The sequence below is a fragment of the Oncorhynchus mykiss genome, chromosome 4, assembly GCF_013265735.2.
Source record: "Oncorhynchus mykiss isolate Arlee chromosome 4, USDA_OmykA_1.1, whole genome shotgun sequence".
Classification (NCBI taxonomy): Eukaryota; Metazoa; Chordata; class Actinopteri; order Salmoniformes; family Salmonidae; genus Oncorhynchus; species Oncorhynchus mykiss.
In genome coordinates, this window is record NC_048568.1 from 20,672,431 (window position 1) to 20,689,694 (window position 17,264).

Consider the following 17,264-nt stretch of genomic DNA (forward strand, 5'->3'; position numbering starts at 1 on the left):
CATCATGGTTTGGGCCTGCTTTTCTTCAGCAGGGACAGGGAAGATGGTTAAAATTGATGGGAAGATGGATGGAGCCAAATACAGGACCATTCTGGAAGAAAACCTGATGGAGTCTGCAAAAGACCTGAGACTGGGACGGAGATTTATCTTCCAACAAGACAATGATCCAAAACATAAAGCAAAATCTACAATGGAATGGTTCAAAAATAAACATATCCAGGTGTTAGAATGGCCAAGTCAAAGTCCAGACTTGAATCCAATCGAGAATCTGTGGAAAGAACTGAAAACTGCTGTTCACAAATGTTCTCCATCCAACCTCACTGAGCTCGAGCTGTTTTGCAAGGAGGAATGGGAAAAAATTTCAGTCTCTCGATGTGCAAAACTGATAGAGACATACCCCAAGCGACTTACAGCTGTAATCGCAGCAAAAGGTGGCGCTTCAAAGTATTAACTTAAGGGGGCTGAATAATTTTGCACACCCAATTTTTCAATTTTTGATTTGTTAAAAAAGTTTGAAATATCCAATAAATGTCTTTCCACTTCATGATTGTGTCCCACTTGTTGTTGATTCTTCACAAAAAAATACAGTTTTATATCTTTATGTTTGAAGCCTGAAATGTGGCAAAAGGTCGCAAAGTTCAAGGGGGCCGAATACTTTCGCAAGGCACTGTATACATTGAAAAAGGTAGGAGAATTTAGGAATGATATTCATTTTAACAGAGTTAATTTGACCAGCTAATGATAGCGGGAGTAGTGACCATCGTTTAAAATCTTGCTCCACCCTAGTAAGGAGAGGTGTAAAATGAGCCTTTAAAAGGTTTTCAAGTTTGTAACATGCACCCCCAAGTATGTACATTTGTTGAGAACTACTCTGAAAGGCTGCAGCATTTAAAGGGGAAAGCTAGCTCTTATTCAGATGTCACTTTTAACCAGAGACTAGATCAAATGCATTAAAGATAGCACAATGGGTAAAGATACATTGGGGTTTGAGAAATAGAGAAGCAAGTCATCAGCAAGTGAGACCCTTTGTTTGATGCCACCTTTGATCACTCCCTTTATATGTGGGTTGGATCCAAATGCAGAGAGGGGCTCTATAGTGATGGCAAAAAGGAAGGGAGGTATTGGACATCCCTGTATCGTGCCTCTGAAGATGGAAATAGTCTGAGTGGGTGTTATTTGGTTTGACAGATGCAAGTGGAGAAGTGTAAAGTAACTTGATCCAAGCAATAGATTTTTTTTGCCAAAGCCAAATTTCTCTAAAGTATGAAAACGTTAGCCCATCTCCACTATCAAAAGCCTTCTCAGCATCTAAAGAGATTATAATCTCTGGGAGCTTTGAGATAGAAGGATTATACATAACATTCGTCTGATATTTGAGAAAGAATGTCTATTTTTTATAAAAACCTGTCTGGTCAAAGGAAATAACAGATGGTAAAACCGACTCCAAACGAATACCCAATAGTTCAGCTAAAAGCTTAACATACACATTGAGCAGTGAGATTGGGCAATAGGACCCGCAGGAGAGAGGATCTTTATTATTTTTTAATATCAATGAGATGGAGGCCAAAGTACTGTTGTTTGACTAATTTGCCAACTCGTGCACAATTAGTCTGTGTTTCTGTCTGATCAAGTGTAACCTACTGATTGACAAGCACAGCTGCAGGTAGCCTAGAGAAGTGCTCTGATCCTATCTGGGCCAGGGGAAACGAATCCTCATGTATTTAAAATATGCCCAGTTATTTGTGTTAAGAGAAAATCAGAATGTGATCAAATTTGGTTTATATTCAAACTTCGGGTGGCTAGGCTACCTAGGCCTTTTTAATAAAATATTAGTGACTGGAATGAATCAGTCAACACAATAGTGATGACGTACTGTATGAGTCACTTTTTAATTCCAGATGCAGTCTGCTTTGAGTGTGTATAAGATTTTGAGAAGGGTTCAGATTATATACTTTGACTCCACCACTTTCCTGACAGTTTCTAGACATACAGTAGGTCACAGATGTGTTGCATGCCGTCAGCAGTAGCGTTGCGTGGGTAAAATCACCTGGGAAGACAAGCCAGGGGGGAAAAAGTCATATTACAACCCATGTCAAATCAAATGAAAGTTTATTTGTCATGTGCGCCGAATACAACAGGTGTAGTAGACCTTACAGTGAAATGCTTACTTACAGGCTCTAACCAATAGTGCAAAAAAGGTGTTAGGTGAACAATAGGTAAGTAAAGAAATAAAACAACTATGTGTTGTGGTAATTGAGTTGTTTGCTCTATAATCTGTTAGTTCATATGCCTTTCCACTGTGATATATAGGCCTAAAGGCAGAGACAAGAAGAAGACACAGTAACGTTAGCAGAATAAATTCAACCATCTCTTTGTTCCATCAGAAAACCGGAGAGCAACATCTGTCTGGTGAAGTTCACAAAGCCTTTTGCATGTAAATAACAGTTACATGACCTACAGCATGGTCGAAGAAGGTTCATGTTGACGACATTTTTGGACTACTAAACAACCATTGATTTAGAACCACAGAGAGTTACCGCAAGTCAAACAGAAAACAGGAGCTGCCTCCACTATTCCAGCACCATTTCCATGGTACTGATTTTGTGTGTGTACTGTATGCACGCGCATAAATGCAAGTACAAAAAACATGTTGACCCTACTTGTAGAGAAACGCCAATGCCATCCTCGTCTCTTTCATGTTGCCGAAACGGTCTATGACTCTGTCATACAGTACACACTTTTAGTTTCTACTGTCCCAGACTATCTGGCTAAAATGCTTGCTCACTAGCCTAACTTCCTTTCATGGGCAAAGATGGGCCAGGCCAGCTAGTCTACTACATCTAGTTACATATTGAACTTCCATCCTCTCAGGCCAGGATCACAACAAAATGTATGAATTTATGGTTGGATCAGAATCGCCTTTATAATCATTGGCCAGTACGGAGAATTAAGTAAAACTACAAGTCCAAATCCCTATCTCCATCCATGGCTAATTTAGGAAAGGGATGATTTTAGCTAGCTAGCTAGTCACCGGAGGACAACAAGATGCAACAATGTTTTATTCTTCTGTAAATGATGCTCTGATTTTGATGTGATTGGTGTGAATCCAAATCCAAAGTTGCTTCCCTTGTGACTTTTTTTTGGTGCGCCGGGACCATTTACAGTTGAGCTCACTCAGTTTGGCTCAACACTGATTCGCTATTATTTTATTTAACAAACGTATCAAGGGAGACCAAATGCTCACTGGCTTCCCTTGCATTCAATGCTACGGGCGGCAACAGTGTCATTCTCTTTTTGTCCAGACAGCATCAGACAGATGGGCTACATATGTTGAGAAAGAGGGGAGCTGTTTCACTCGCTTGGATGCTTTCTCAAAGTACAGAGAGCCGAAATATACATTATTATTATTTTATTTTATTTTTAAATATCGGTCCATTTTTTTGTGAAGTCTAGCTTACCTTGGCTTCCATCAGTACACACCACCGGCCACCAGTGAAACACCAGTAGTGAGGGAATGGGAGGCCCATAGTAAACTGTCAATTTGTTCCTAAGGCGACACGTTTCCTGTGCATATATGGTCCCCAGACAAATCTAAAGTGTGCCGCATAGCAACAGAGATTTACTCACTTTTTTAAATGACATATATTCAGTAAAAGGTCAGCCTCATTATGTTGCCCAATAGTATTTTATAACATCAAAGTAAAGCAGCACTGCTTTGCATTCAGCAGTGTTTACTCAGAATCACAACATGGAGGTCAAGGTTTGTGGAATACAGCAGGGAGAAACTTCCACTAGAACACAGAAAGGCTGTTATTTTGACAAGGCTAATTGCTTCTAAGAACACTTTGAAGTGAGAAGTAATGAATCATTTTTTTCTCCTTCACGGTTTGATCTTCCCTTACATAAAATACCTTTTCCCCCCTTTCCTGGCTGCTGCCAATTTACAGCAGAGCCAGCGCCTTCACGAGTGATTATAAAGAGTAAAACATGATATTATGAAAAGGACTGGAGTTGCTGTAATGTTTGTGGAATATATTTGAAAACTCTCTTGGGGAAAAACTATTGGTTGAAAAATATCACCTTTATAATAAAGTATTTGCAGGCTAAGAATAAAATACAATTCCTAATGTGATGAGTAGCCTAAGCATAGGATACGATTCGGTAACAGTAGTCACTGCATCCTAAAGTTAATTGAAATAAATGTGCCTAAATGATATAATTACTCCTGTCTATACAGAAATAATCAGATCATTCAAAATACTTCACCAGAGACCATGGCTTAGCCACAGAGAATCATTCGCTTATTGTAAAGCTGTGGATTGTTTCAAATCACAAGTGTGTAGTGTAGACCTATAAGCCTATAGTTGGAAAGCTCACAATCTGGGCAGTGTTTGGCAATAAGCCTAGGTGATTATTCAGATGCATCTGTCAGTGAAAAGCAATGCATCTAAAATATGTGTGAACATAATGTATCTTCAGTATAATTGAACATGTTGAAACAAGAAGAAGGGGAGAGGGGTGAAGATATGGACATATCTCTCTCCAGAATGTGCTAAGCAGCCTGTCTTCCGCCAATTCTTGCACATTCACTGTTTATTGTGTTAATTGTTTATATATTTTTTGAGCAATTCCTTATTACATGTCACCAGTAGTAAATGTACCGTTTGTCCCCTTCATTTGGTTACATTCATTTCTGTTATTGCATGGATTAATTAGGCCTACAGTGAAGTTTACTGTGAAGCCGGAGTGGAGCAGCAAAAGGGCGACCAACTCCAAATTAATGCCCATGATTTTGGAATGAGATGTTTGGAACAGGTGTCCACATACTTTTGGTCATGTAAGTGTACATGTTTGACATGGGCAGGAGCAGGCCTTCGAGTCGAGGGCGAGAGAATGCCATGTTCCTTATTTGATATTGTTCCCATTCCCTTGTCGCTAAGTTTAGAATTGTAAACTAATAGAAAATATAAGTGAAGTAATTGCGAGCACTGCTCCACATCACTTGATATCAACCACAAGTGGGAGAAAAGGGAAAGAGAGGGGAGAGGGACAGAGAGGGAGAGAGACCCAACTTAACCAAACTAAACTCTCTGTTGTACAGCAGAGCGTGTACGACTCCAAACCCCCACAGCTGAATAGATAAGAACTGAATAGATAAGAGCACACTGCTTACAAAACAGAGCTGAGAGCTCTCCATGCAGAATGGGCTCCATATATAAATATCCCATGTTTTTTTCTCTCTCCTACTCCTACACCAATCCCATTATCATTTATATGAAAAAAATGCTAAAGAAAACGTGTTTTACAGTTTGTTATTGCAACAACACAAATTCTTACAGTTTTACCATCTCACCAGAAGGGTGTACTGCAGGACCTTAAGCACTCGTACTTCCAACGGCTATGACCTATGGTGTGATATGTGGCGCTATCATCCCCCCAAAAAGCAAATAGAATATTAATGATAGATTAAAGTGTTGAAAGAATGAATATTTCAGACTTTAGTGGCGAATGTCTCTTTGTAGTCTGTTTGTTTTAAGTCACCCAAATCCGCATTCAATTAATCTAGACCACCTCCCTGTTGAAGTAATTGACAATTGAGTGTTCCGTTACTCCCGACCTAGTATAATGTTTGGAAGTGGCCTGTTTTAAGCAATTCTTATAAACGCATAGATTGTGTTAGAATAGGCTCAGATGATGACCAGAGAAAAAAAGAAAGCGAGAGATAGAGAGAGACGGAGAGAGAGCAAAAGAAAGAAGGCAGTTTAAGAATCCAGTTAAAATCCCTTTCTATTCGACCACAAGCTGCGAGTCCTTTAAATTCACTCCAAACGCCAAACAGACTTCTGCTACTGAGCAGGGTCAGAAATACTTAAACAACCAGCTATGTATCTATTAACAGCAGGAAGTTTAATCCAAACAAGGTCAAGAATACAGTTCTCTAGGAGGGAATTATAGGCAGGGCCAGGCGATTTTAAAAAAGTATTTGATATATATATATATATATATATATATATATAAACCTGCATTTTGATTATCCGACCTCAAGAGGTCGATATATAGCACCTTCTCACACCACATGTGAATTGTCACTTGTGCATATCATGACCATCTAACATAATGATCTAATTAGTCCAAAATAAATTCCCAACCTTATGGATTGACGTTAAATTAAATATTTATCTTAAGGACATTATCAACACAAATATTTAACTTACTGTCTGTTATCAACATTATATGGGACTAATAGGCATTTTATCTAAGAAAATGTAGTCTATTTATTAACAAAGTAGACATTTTCATTCGCTATAGAAATACATGTAAAAACGTAAATGCTGGGGATATGGCTTTTGCAAGCGCCAACAACAACACCTCTCGAAAAAGTTGACAAATCCCAAAATGCGCGCATTCCTTACAACACGTCCAAAATATTTGAGGCAGTCTGTTTAAAAAAACTGAAAGTATCTCCATAATAACGGACGAATCCAGTGACACACAAGACCAATAGACTATTCTCCATCTTTGTAGGAGAGCTGGGTGAAGACGTTAAAGTTTTTCTGGTTGATAAAGTGCATTTACAACCATTGAATTATTCAACAGTCTCAGATTATCATTCCAAGTACCTGCGCTTTGTGGAGGCGGAGAATCTCTCCAAATACTGCGGTTTTAACAGAGTTGAAGGAGTTGTTGGGTTGGTTTTTGTATAGAAAATAAAAATAGGCATTTATGTTCTGAAAATAGTCTACATTTCCCTCTACATTTTCTGATACAAAAAAGCCTTTCATACTCATATCTTAAGAACAGACGAATGAGTTGTGAAATATTTGTGTTGGTTGATGTCTTGTTATGTAAAGATGAGACTATAGCTTCCACAACCTTCTAAGGTAGAAGCATTCTTCTGAGACAACATAATGTTTTTTTTTTAAATGTATTTCAGATGGCTGTCTAACCTGTCTCCGTTTATAATCTAAATGCTAAACTGCATTTTTTTTTGTATATTGTTCTCTGCAAAGAGCGACCCAGTGGGTATTGTCACGCTCTTTTTTAAGCCATAGCCTATTTAGATTTGGAATTGTTTATATTTTCTGGTTGGATTCATAGTCTCTCCCTTTTAACGGTCCTTATTGCCCCATTTGTATAACCTTCAATGATAAGGAATTGAGTCTGTTGAGCCTTGTTCACACTGCAGGTCTTAATGATCAAATCAGTTTTGTTTTTCATATCCTTTGGAATAGGCCTACTGACTGTCCAAACAACACGTTACAAGTGACCAAATCGGATTTGTGTGTGTTCAGACTGGGGTCATTTGCTGACATGGCTATGCTAATTATCATAGTCATGATGGGTGTGTGCACAATGGTGCAGGCCAGGGTTTCCCAAACTCGGTCCTGGGTCCCCATTTTGTTTTTTGCCCTAGCACGTCACATTTGATTCAAATAATCAAAACTTGATGATGGTTATTTGAATCAGCTGTGTAGTGCTAGGGCAAAAAAACAAAACGTGCACCTGGGGTGCCCAAGACAGAGTTTGGGAAACCCTGGTGTAGGATGATTGGTGGTGGTGCAGACTGTCACTCGGAAGTTATGTAGCAAGTGACAACAACGCCTGCCATGGACGTTTCCCAGTTGCTTTGAATGTTCAACATCGGTGTAAGAACAGTTCTAAAGCCCCAAAGGCGATCCAACTCTCAAAACAAATCCTTTTTTGGCTAGCCTAAGGCAGTCAACTAGCTAGCCAGCCTAAGGCAGTCAACTAGCTAGCCAGCCTAAGGCAGTCAACTAGCTAGCCAGCCGAAGGCAGTCAACTAGCTAGCCAGCCGAAGGCAGTCAACTAGCTAGCCAGCCGAAGGCAGTCAACTAGGTAGCCAGCCTAAGGCAGTCAACTAGCTAGCCAGCCTAAGGCAGTCAACTAGCTAGCCAGCCTAAGGCAGTCAACTAGCTAGCCAGCCTAAGGCAGTCAACTAGCTAGCTAGCCTAAGGCAGTCAACTAGCTAGTTTAACCATTTAGTCACATGGTCAGGAATCAGATTTGTATCTGACTTGAAATATCCAATTACATGTGCTTTTTGGCTGTTCAGACTGCAGGAAAAGAACAGATTTAAAACAGAATTGCAATTTTTATTTTTATTTGAGTCACTGCCAATGTGGAGAGGATCAGGTTGAGCAAAGTGAGGTGCAGAATCCCTGATCTACAAATCGTATTCCCTGCCAAATAATAGGCTTTGTTCGATTAAATAAGATTCGTATGCAACGCCTCCCCTGGTTTAGGCGATCCAAACACTCACCCACTGCCAGGCATTGAATGATTGATTGGAGACAGCTTGTGTCCCCCCCCATATTGCCCTAATAACAATATATACTGTAGGGTATAGGACGGTTCTGAGTGACTGGGTTAATATAATGCTATAGTGATAATACACTTAGCCACCAGATGATGCAAGTGAGCCACAATCACTCCTGAGCTGCAGATGCTTATATTGCCATGGTAATTGTATTCAATAGGGGTCCTATGTCAGATCCAGGGGACTCAAATTGTAGAGCGAAAGATAATTTGAACTTGAGTGTGAGAGTAGTAAGGAGGATAATGAGGAAGATCCATTAGTGATAGCAGCGCTTGATTTCCCTGTTAAGTAGACAACGGTTGACTCTCTCAGCCATCTAAATGTCGTACATAGGGAATAAGGGCTGCCACGCTTAAGTGAGTATCATTAGACACAACAGCTGTCCACTGAGAACCTAAATAGCTGTCATTAGGAAAGTTATCTCACGTCTTCTAATTTGAGAACCAAGGCTTTTGTCCTTCAAGCATCTACAGGAAGACTAGAACAATGAAGAACTCAGATGTATCACACCTCACTTTTAACACTATGCATATTTCATGCAAATACTGAGAATGGTCCAATGGTCTCTTAGACTCCTTACTTCTCTGACTCCTACTGCTATGTCAGGTGTTTGACAGTGAAGAGTGGTTTGGAGCATGTTGCTGAGACAATGTTCTTTATTATGTATTGCGTTTTGTGACAAACCACTTTTCACTGTAGTTTGTAAGAGAGCAGAGTTCTCTCAGAGATAGTGTGAAGGATGGCATTACCTTAGAGACACAAAGGGGTTTAGGGCAATCTATAATAAAACCATGAACAAACAATGATTTATTTTACAAAGTAAAACTTGAACAGAACCTTAAGGGCACTGCGACAAAGTCATGAGCAAGATGACAAAGACAAATGTTTTAAGAATTGCTATTGTGAAATCTGGTTGGTTAAACCCTCAAGCTGAAACCAGCAGTGAAAACAATCATTTTCTGAGATGTTTGAAGTGTGGCTGTATCCAAACAGAAGGCATTATTATGTGTGCATTAGAGCCTACAGGTGTGCAGTGGAGAATAAATATAGTCAGAGTACTTGATACTTTATATGGAGCTGGCTATTAGAGCAACAAAGAAATGGGAGAGAAATCAATGCCACTCCATTAATTGGATGTAAAGACAGCTAGCTTTCTGTTCAATAGAGACCTCTTACATCTACGCCTTTACAAGACCTTATACATGGCTGTTAACATCTTACTCCTATCAGTATGCAATAGAAACAGAGGCGGGCCACTTGATAGAAACAGCATTTGATCAGAATTGGCTGTGATTGGGATACTTCAGGCGTTGATTTCAGCCAAGCCAAGTGATTGCCCAGCCCACCACATTGAGTTGAGTAGAGTTTGTGAATGACATCATATTGCAGTAAAAGTTATTGTGTGTTCCGCAAAACTCAGTGTGTTAGCTGGGCTTCTCTCTCTCTTCCAGTGAAGAAGAGCTGAGTGGTGTGACTGCTTATCTGAGCCTTCAGTCAGAACAAAATAATTATGCTGCCGCAGATGGCTTGTGTTGTTGTTGGCCAGGCTTGAAAAGAGCTTCATCCTTATCATACAATAAAATCGTCTCAGTCAGCAGACATGTCAATCTGAAGCTTTTCTTAACATGTGTCTCTGTAATCCCTCATCACTACTGAGGGAGCTTGGCCTCTCTCTATCTCTCTCTCTCTCTCTCTCTCTCTCTCTCTCTCTCTCTCTCTCTCTCTCTCTCTCTCTCTCTCTCTCTCTCTCTCTCTCTCTCTCTCTCTCTCTCTCTCTCTCTCTCTCTCTCTCTCTCTCTCTCTCTCTCTCTCTCTCTCTCTCTCTCTCTCTCTCTCTCTCTCTCTCTCTCTCTCTCTCTCTCTCTCTCTCTCTCTCTCTCTCTCTCTCTCTCTCTCTCTCTCTCTCTCTCTCTCTCTCTCTCTCTCTCTCAAACTCGGGCCTGATTCCCTCATGAGCCATCACCCATGTCACTCTCTGATACACAGGTCCCAGTGCTGAGGGAGGGACGGGGGGAGCAGCAATAGAGCAGCCCCCCACCCCCCCGGGTGCATGTTTAGTTTTTTGCCCTAGCACTACACAGCTGATTAAGCTGCTCCCCCCTCCCCCTTTCTCAGCACTGGGCCCTATGTATCAAAGAGTGACATAGGTGATGGCTCCTCTCCTCTCTCCCCTCATAAGGAATTACAGTTGAGAGAGTGACTCATTTTCTGTTTGTGTGATGCTGCTGGGCTCCTCACAAGTCACATAACCTCAGTATAATCTCCATGACGTTGGCTGTCAGGGTGGCAGGGAGCCATGCCTTCTGAGATACCCACCATCCTCTCTCTATGTCTTTGACACCCCAGAAGCTCCATGACATCACTCTGTGCGTATTTTGTATATCACTCCTCTTGGCTCCCAGGCCAAGTCAAACACACTTTACGCTAGGCCCATGACTCTTCTCAAACACACACACACACGCACAAATGCAAACATGCACACAAATACAAATGCACTGGCACACACTCACTGGCACACAGTGACTGGGATGTATGTTTTCTCACACGCCCCCATGCACTCCTCTGGGCCATGGGGGAGTTCACTTGGCGGAGACTTCTCCGTTTGTGTGAGGTGGCTCACATCCATAATCTGTGAATGCCATTTTTCTCCAGGGACTGTGACATTGCAGATGTGCTGAGTTGGTAGGTTTACAGGCTGGCTGCTGGGCAGACGTCTGGGCTAATTCACTCTGACTAGCAGGTAGTTACACGACAGCCGAACAGGCAGCTTAAGAAAATCTGACACTCACTTTGAGAGGCAAAACAAAGTAGACGTCTTAAAGAAGCGGTTTATACTCCAACAAGTTGCACCAACTGTTCAGGTATGTGCTGATGAGAAAATATTGATCGGTCTCTTCTAGCTAACATAAACTGTAGGTGTGGGTTCACTCTGCACTTGGATATTTTTTAGAGCGTGTCTGCAAGATGCTCATTCTTAAAACTCTCGTCTAATTTCAATGGGATTATCTTAAATTGAATTTCTAATCATCCTTCCAACACAAACTAAATCTTCAAACTTAATCACTCTGCAAGTGCTGAATACTTTCTTTTCCCTGTGGGGGTACTAGGCATGCAGCTGGTAGCCTGCTTAGCGGTGCTGGTGCTCTGTGTGGCAGAGGCTGTAGAGAATTGTCCCGATGTATGTAAATGCACCAAGCAAACCAGCCCTGAAAGGTCAGAGGTCAACTGCCACAAGAAGGGGATGAGGAAGTTCCCCTCCAAACTGCCCCCGGATTCCTGGATTCTTAAAATGGGTGAGTCCATCGTTTGCAATTGTGGGAAAACCCCCTACCCGCAATCTTTGTTGAAAATAGCCTCAAGGATTAAACTGAATCTCTCATTGAAATGTAGAACTTTGTGATCAATATGCCCCCTGATGGTGTTTTGCCAATATCCTGAAACTAAATATAAACTTTGTAAAGTATGTGCCAGCTGTCTGTCTCGGAATCGATAGGCTCTTTTATTGACGTAAGCACAAGAAATAGGCTGGTCTTACCATTTTCTGTTGTGATTTCTTTCTCATACTATTTCTGTGGTCGATGTCCCAGGCGAGAACAGAATAGTAGACCTCCCGCCAAACGTTCTGAAACCCATCCCCAAGATCGAAAGCATCAACTTGGAACGCAACGTCATCAAATCAATACACCCCCAGGCCTTCTCTGGAGCCCGGAGGCTGATGCTGCTCAACCTGTATGGGAATCAGATCAACAAACTCCCCCTGAAGGGCTTCCAGGACCTGCTCAACCTCCGCTTCCTCATGCTGGGCCAGAACCAGATTTCCAGTGTCAAACCAGACATGTTCACTGGCATGAGGAACCTCTCAGACCTGGACCTGCCTCTCAACTCTCTGACTGCCCTCCCTTCCAACGCCTTCAAGCCTCTGATCGCCCTCAAGGTCCTGGACCTGGCCCTCAACCGCATCCAGAGAATCTCCACAAAGGGCTTTGTGGGCTTGACGGAGTTGCTGTTCCTCAACCTGGACAACAACAGCCTAAAGAGTATCCCGGCTGGGGCCTTCAAGCCTCTGGCCTCCCTGGAGATGCTGGTGCTGGATAACAACCTGCTGTCCACGCTGACCTCAGCCACTCTTGAGGGCTTGTCCAACCTGCAGGAGCTCTACCTCAGGAACAATGAGTTGGAGAGGCTGCCCCAGGACCTGTTCAGACACACACCCAAGCTTTCCCAGCTGGCCCTCAGTGGGAACAGGCTGAAGACTGTGGATGGAAGCATGTTCACCCAGCTGTCTGGTAAGAGACTGACTGTTCACCAAACTATTCTATGCCTTTTTTAAATTTGTGAAATAAATATGATTTGTCATATGTGTTCTTCATGTGTACCATAGATAGACAAAGGTCCAATGCACCCATTTTTATCTCAATATCAAACCATTTCTGGGTAACAATAAAGTAGCTTACTGTCATTGTTTTCAATTAAAAGGGTCAAAAAGAAACAAAAATAGCTTCTCAAGCAATCATTTTGCTAAGAGTGGTCTGAGTGGGGAGGTGAAACCTGAAAGAAATGTGCTGTTATTAGCAGAGAGGTTTGGAACTCTCTTTCTTATTGGTCTATTAACTCATTTAGCGCATGGTGATGTCATCATGGAAGACCAAAACTCCATCCCACCAAAACAGGCTGAAACAGCTCTTACAATAAAAGGGCATTATGATAATTTTCACAATTTCACAGTATTATTCCTACCTCATAGTGTGGAAATATACAGGCAACTGCCAAAATAATGGAAACACAAAAATAAAGTGTCTTAATAGGGTGTTGAGTCAGAACAGCTTCAACGCACCTTGGCATTGATTGTATAAGTGTCTACAACTCTATTGGAGGGATGCAACACCATTTTTTCACCAGAAATTCCATAATTTGGTGTTTGTTGATGGTGGTGGAAAATGCAGTCTCAGGCGCTATTCCACAATCTCCCAAGTGTTCAATTGGGTTGAGATCTGGTGACTGAGAAGGCCATGGCATATGATTTACATCGTTTTCATGCTCATCAAACCATTCATTGACCATTCGTGCCCTGTGGATGGGGGAATTGTCATCCTTTGGGGGCATAGGATGGTAGCCAAAATAATGGCCAAATAATGGCCTGCCCAGCATTTTTATACATAACCCTAAGCATGATGGGATGTTAATTGCTTAATTAACTCAGGAACCACACCTGTGTGGAAGTGCCTTATTTCAATATACTTTGTATCCTTCACTTACTCAAGTGTGTCCATAATTTTGTTACCAGTATATAAAACGCAGACACATTAAGTTTCTGACTGCACTGGGCCTTTAAGTTACATTTGGTAATGCAACGTCATATCCATTTGGATTATGCAGAAAGATGAAAGATGTCACAATAAGCATCTAATCTGACTGTGATTCTGCTCTGCCTCCTACCAGGCCTGAAGGAGGTGTATCTCCATGACAACCCCTGGACGTGTGACTGCAACATCAACAACCTGGTGCGCTGGATGTCCCAGACCAAGGCCAACCTCTCCCCTTTGGAGTCCCTGAGGTGTGTTGCCCCAGCAGGTTACCGTGACAAATCCCTCAATAGCCTCAAAGACCAGAATCTGCGCTGCCGGGCCTAGACTGAAGACACGCCAACCCTTACAACGTGCTGCCAAGACTGAAGCCAAACCAACCTTTACTCTACTCCAGCATCCTGCATTAGCCACGGTCCTGCTACAGAGTTACCTGTTATACAACACCTACTACTCAGTTATGGTCGAATGACAACACAGTTACCCATTTCTGTATAACACCTAAACTCTTAAAAAAAAGGGTTCCAAAAGGGTTCTTTGTGAAGACAATGGTTCTTTGTGAGGCAAAGGGTTCTACCTAGAACCTTTAACAGCATAAGAACTGTTTTTGGAAGAAAGGGTTCTTTGATGATTCTTTGGAAGGCAAGAAGAGTTATACGTAGAATCATATACTGTATCATATATCCCACCATTCTCTATTGCAGGGGCATTTTCAGTATTGTTTGTTTTAATATCTGTGTTTTTGCATGTACATTGATTGATTGATATATTTGATGCTACACATTTTTCTAAACAAATCCAATCTGTCCGTAGTTATTTATTTTACTGAGATGGTTGTTCCAGTTTAGATGATTGAGGTGGTCTCAGTATTCTATCTTCCCTACCCTGGCAGTCAGTCATTTTAAATGCTGGTTGAGGGTGATAAAGAATTCCACTTGTTGTTTATCCTAACTCTGGCTGGATTCCAATAGGAATTAAACATCACTTTGCAAGCCAAAACTCCTAGTTTGCAGGCCTGATGTTGCCTGTAAACTAGAAGTTTCCTAACACAATTGTGTTAGGGTATAACTCTGAAAGAAAGGCTATATGATATTTGTAATGTATTGTCATAAATAATACAATTTTACAAATATAAAAGGATTCTCGGTAGAACTCTTCAAAGAGGGTTCTAGGAAGAACCTTTAGATAATAAAGTGGTTATTGGTAGAACCCTTCATAGAGGGTTGTAGGCAGAACCTTTCATATAGGGTTCAAGGTAAAACCAAACAGGGGGTTCTATGAAGAACCCTACATAAAGGGCTATACAGGGAGAACCCTCTGCAAAAATAGTTCCCTTATGGGGACAAACTGAAGAACCCTACACGGTTCTACTTAGCACATTTTTTTTCTAAGAGTGTACTGCAACCATCGTCCAACAACACTGTTACCTACTCCTGTGTAACACCCACACTAGCCATGGCCCAGCCACAGAATGACCTGTCATTGTGCAACACCCACACTAGCCATGGCCCAGCCACAGAATGACCTGCCATTGTGCAACACCCACACTAGCCATGGCCCAGCCACAGAATGACCTGTCATTGTGCAACACCCACACTAGCCATGGCCCAGCCACAGAATGACCTGTCATTGTGCAACACCCACACTAGCCATGGCCCAGCCACAGAATGACCTGTCATTGTGCAACACCCACACTAGCCATGACAACTGACAACTATACAGTTAGCTATTACATTCCAACCATAAGCCAGAGATATTATAACAGTATCACAGAAAGAGAAAGAAGAGCAAAAAGGGATATTTAATAGCTTGCCCTGAGCTTTCTGTAATTGTGGTGTTCTACTTTCCATCAACCCCAAACATACAATTGACATCTTCCTTAAACTTGCTATTATTGAGGCGCGCTGAGAAACATGCCTCTGTAATATCCTCTGTAATAGCTCATTCATCTGTGCTCCTGTTTTAGTTTCTTAATCTTGTGTATTTTATATTATCTGAAGTAAATGTATTTCTAGCTTTTCTTTACAGTAATATCCTATGCTGATAAACCTATAACATAAGCTTATTTTCATGACACAATATGTATATAAGGCAATTATACTATTCAACAGATATGCAATCATTTTATGCTTCTTAGTGTGATATCTTTGACGATTTGCCTATGTTTCCGAGCTTGTCACTATAGATTGTAGTCAGTTGATCTCCTAATCTAAATATACAATATCTCATTGTTTCCATTGAGTGAAACATATGCTATTGCACTAGTACAATCCTAAAACAGAATTAACTCAGTCTGTAGTCTAATTGATTTCATACTGTACATTCATTTTGAAATAAAGGCAATTGTGTAATGAACAGCATGTCATCACTCACAGTGACTGTACTACAGTGGTTCTTGTTTATACACATTATTTCACACGTCATGAGTTATTCAAGCCTTTCTTCCAATTGCAACATTTTTCAGAAGTTCTGAAAAGGCCTCTATTTTCTGCTCCATCCATTTTTATGGAGAGCAGTGCTGCTTCAAAGAGGGAAAGTAGGTTAAAACGTCCTAGTTGCAACTCCCATCACCACCTGAGAAGGAATTCCTCATTGGATTGTTACAGCTGAATAAGCTTCCATAGAAATCATCGTTCCACCTCCACATTCCAGAGTCAGACAGGCTGCTGAGGCAGCACAGACCTGAGCGTCCAGGCAGGCCCTCCACCATGGCACAGTTCTGTTTCAAACTGAGCTAAACGGCTTTACCTTTAAATGGCTGCCTTTATGTATTAGCAGCAACAACATAAGGTAGTGGTACAGTAGCCCTATAGTACATTGTGAAAATAGGCTATTATGTAACTGGCATTCTACAGCTCAGAATTATACTGTTCATCAAAGTATTTTTGCATCACCTGCATTGGTATAGAAAATGACAACCAAAAACAAACAAATTATGAACAGTGATGCATAAGAAATGAGAAATAAATGTAATTAACTAGCTTCAAATGCATCTATGGCTGAACCCTGGTTGTTCATCATCTCACAATGCTGATAGAGTAAACCAGCAGATGGTGTTGGAAGGAACAGTTGGAAAACCCTGCTAGCCAGGAGCCAACAGGTAAGCTGACTATTGATGCATACTCACCTGACCAATTCAAACCACATGCTCCACATTTTGGCATAGGATAGAATTGGTAACATAATCAAGAGCAGAAATGCAGTGCCTTGCAAAAGTATTCATCCCCCTCAGTGTTTTTCCTATTTTTTTGCATTACATCCTGAAATGTAAATAGATTTTTATTTGGAATTCAAGTAATGGACATACACAAAATAGTCAAAATTGGTGAAGTGAAATTTAAAAAATGACTTGTTTAAAAAAATTCTTAATAAAAAAAACAGAAGAGTGGTGTGTGCATATGTATTCACCCCCTTTGCTACAAAGCCCCTAAATAAGATCTGGTGCAACCAATTACCTTCAGAAATCACATAATTAGTTAAATAAAGTCCACCCGTGTGCAATCTAAGTGTTACATGATTTGTCACATGATCACAGTATATATACACCTGTTCTGAAAGGCCCCAGAGTCTCCAACACCACTAAACAAAGGGCACCATCAATCAAGCGGCACCATGAAGACCAA

The 17,264-nt window shown here is 41.1% G+C and overlaps 1 protein-coding gene across 1 annotated transcript; it reads left to right on the forward strand.

Annotated features, from left to right (window-relative positions):
• The first annotated feature begins 10,894 nt into the window (after positions 1-10,894).
• On the forward strand, positions 10,895-15,996 carry LOC110522283 (leucine-rich repeat-containing protein 15). The gene is made up of 4 exons (XM_021600547.2): positions 10,895-11,199; positions 11,446-11,631; positions 11,926-12,624; positions 13,778-15,996. The coding sequence occupies exons 2-4, from the start codon at positions 11,448-11,450 to the stop codon at positions 13,966-13,968; spliced, it is 1,074 nt and encodes a 357-aa protein (XP_021456222.1). The 5' UTR covers positions 10,895-11,199; positions 11,446-11,447; the 3' UTR covers positions 13,969-15,996.
• The last annotated feature ends 1,268 nt before the right edge of the window (positions 15,997-17,264 follow it).

Excerpts from the sequence above, each read along its gene's own strand:
- LOC110522283 (XM_021600547.2), top strand. The coding sequence starts at position 11,448 with ATGCAGCTGGTAGCCTGCTTAGCGGTGCTGGTGCTCTGTGTGGCAGAG. Across the intron at positions 11,632-11,925 it reads TTCCTGGATTCTTAAAATGG|GCGAGAACAGAATAGTAGAC; the intron begins GTGAGTCCATCG and ends TCGATGTCCCAG. Across the intron at positions 12,625-13,777 it reads CATGTTCACCCAGCTGTCTG|GCCTGAAGGAGGTGTATCTC; the intron begins GTAAGAGACTGA and ends GCCTCCTACCAG.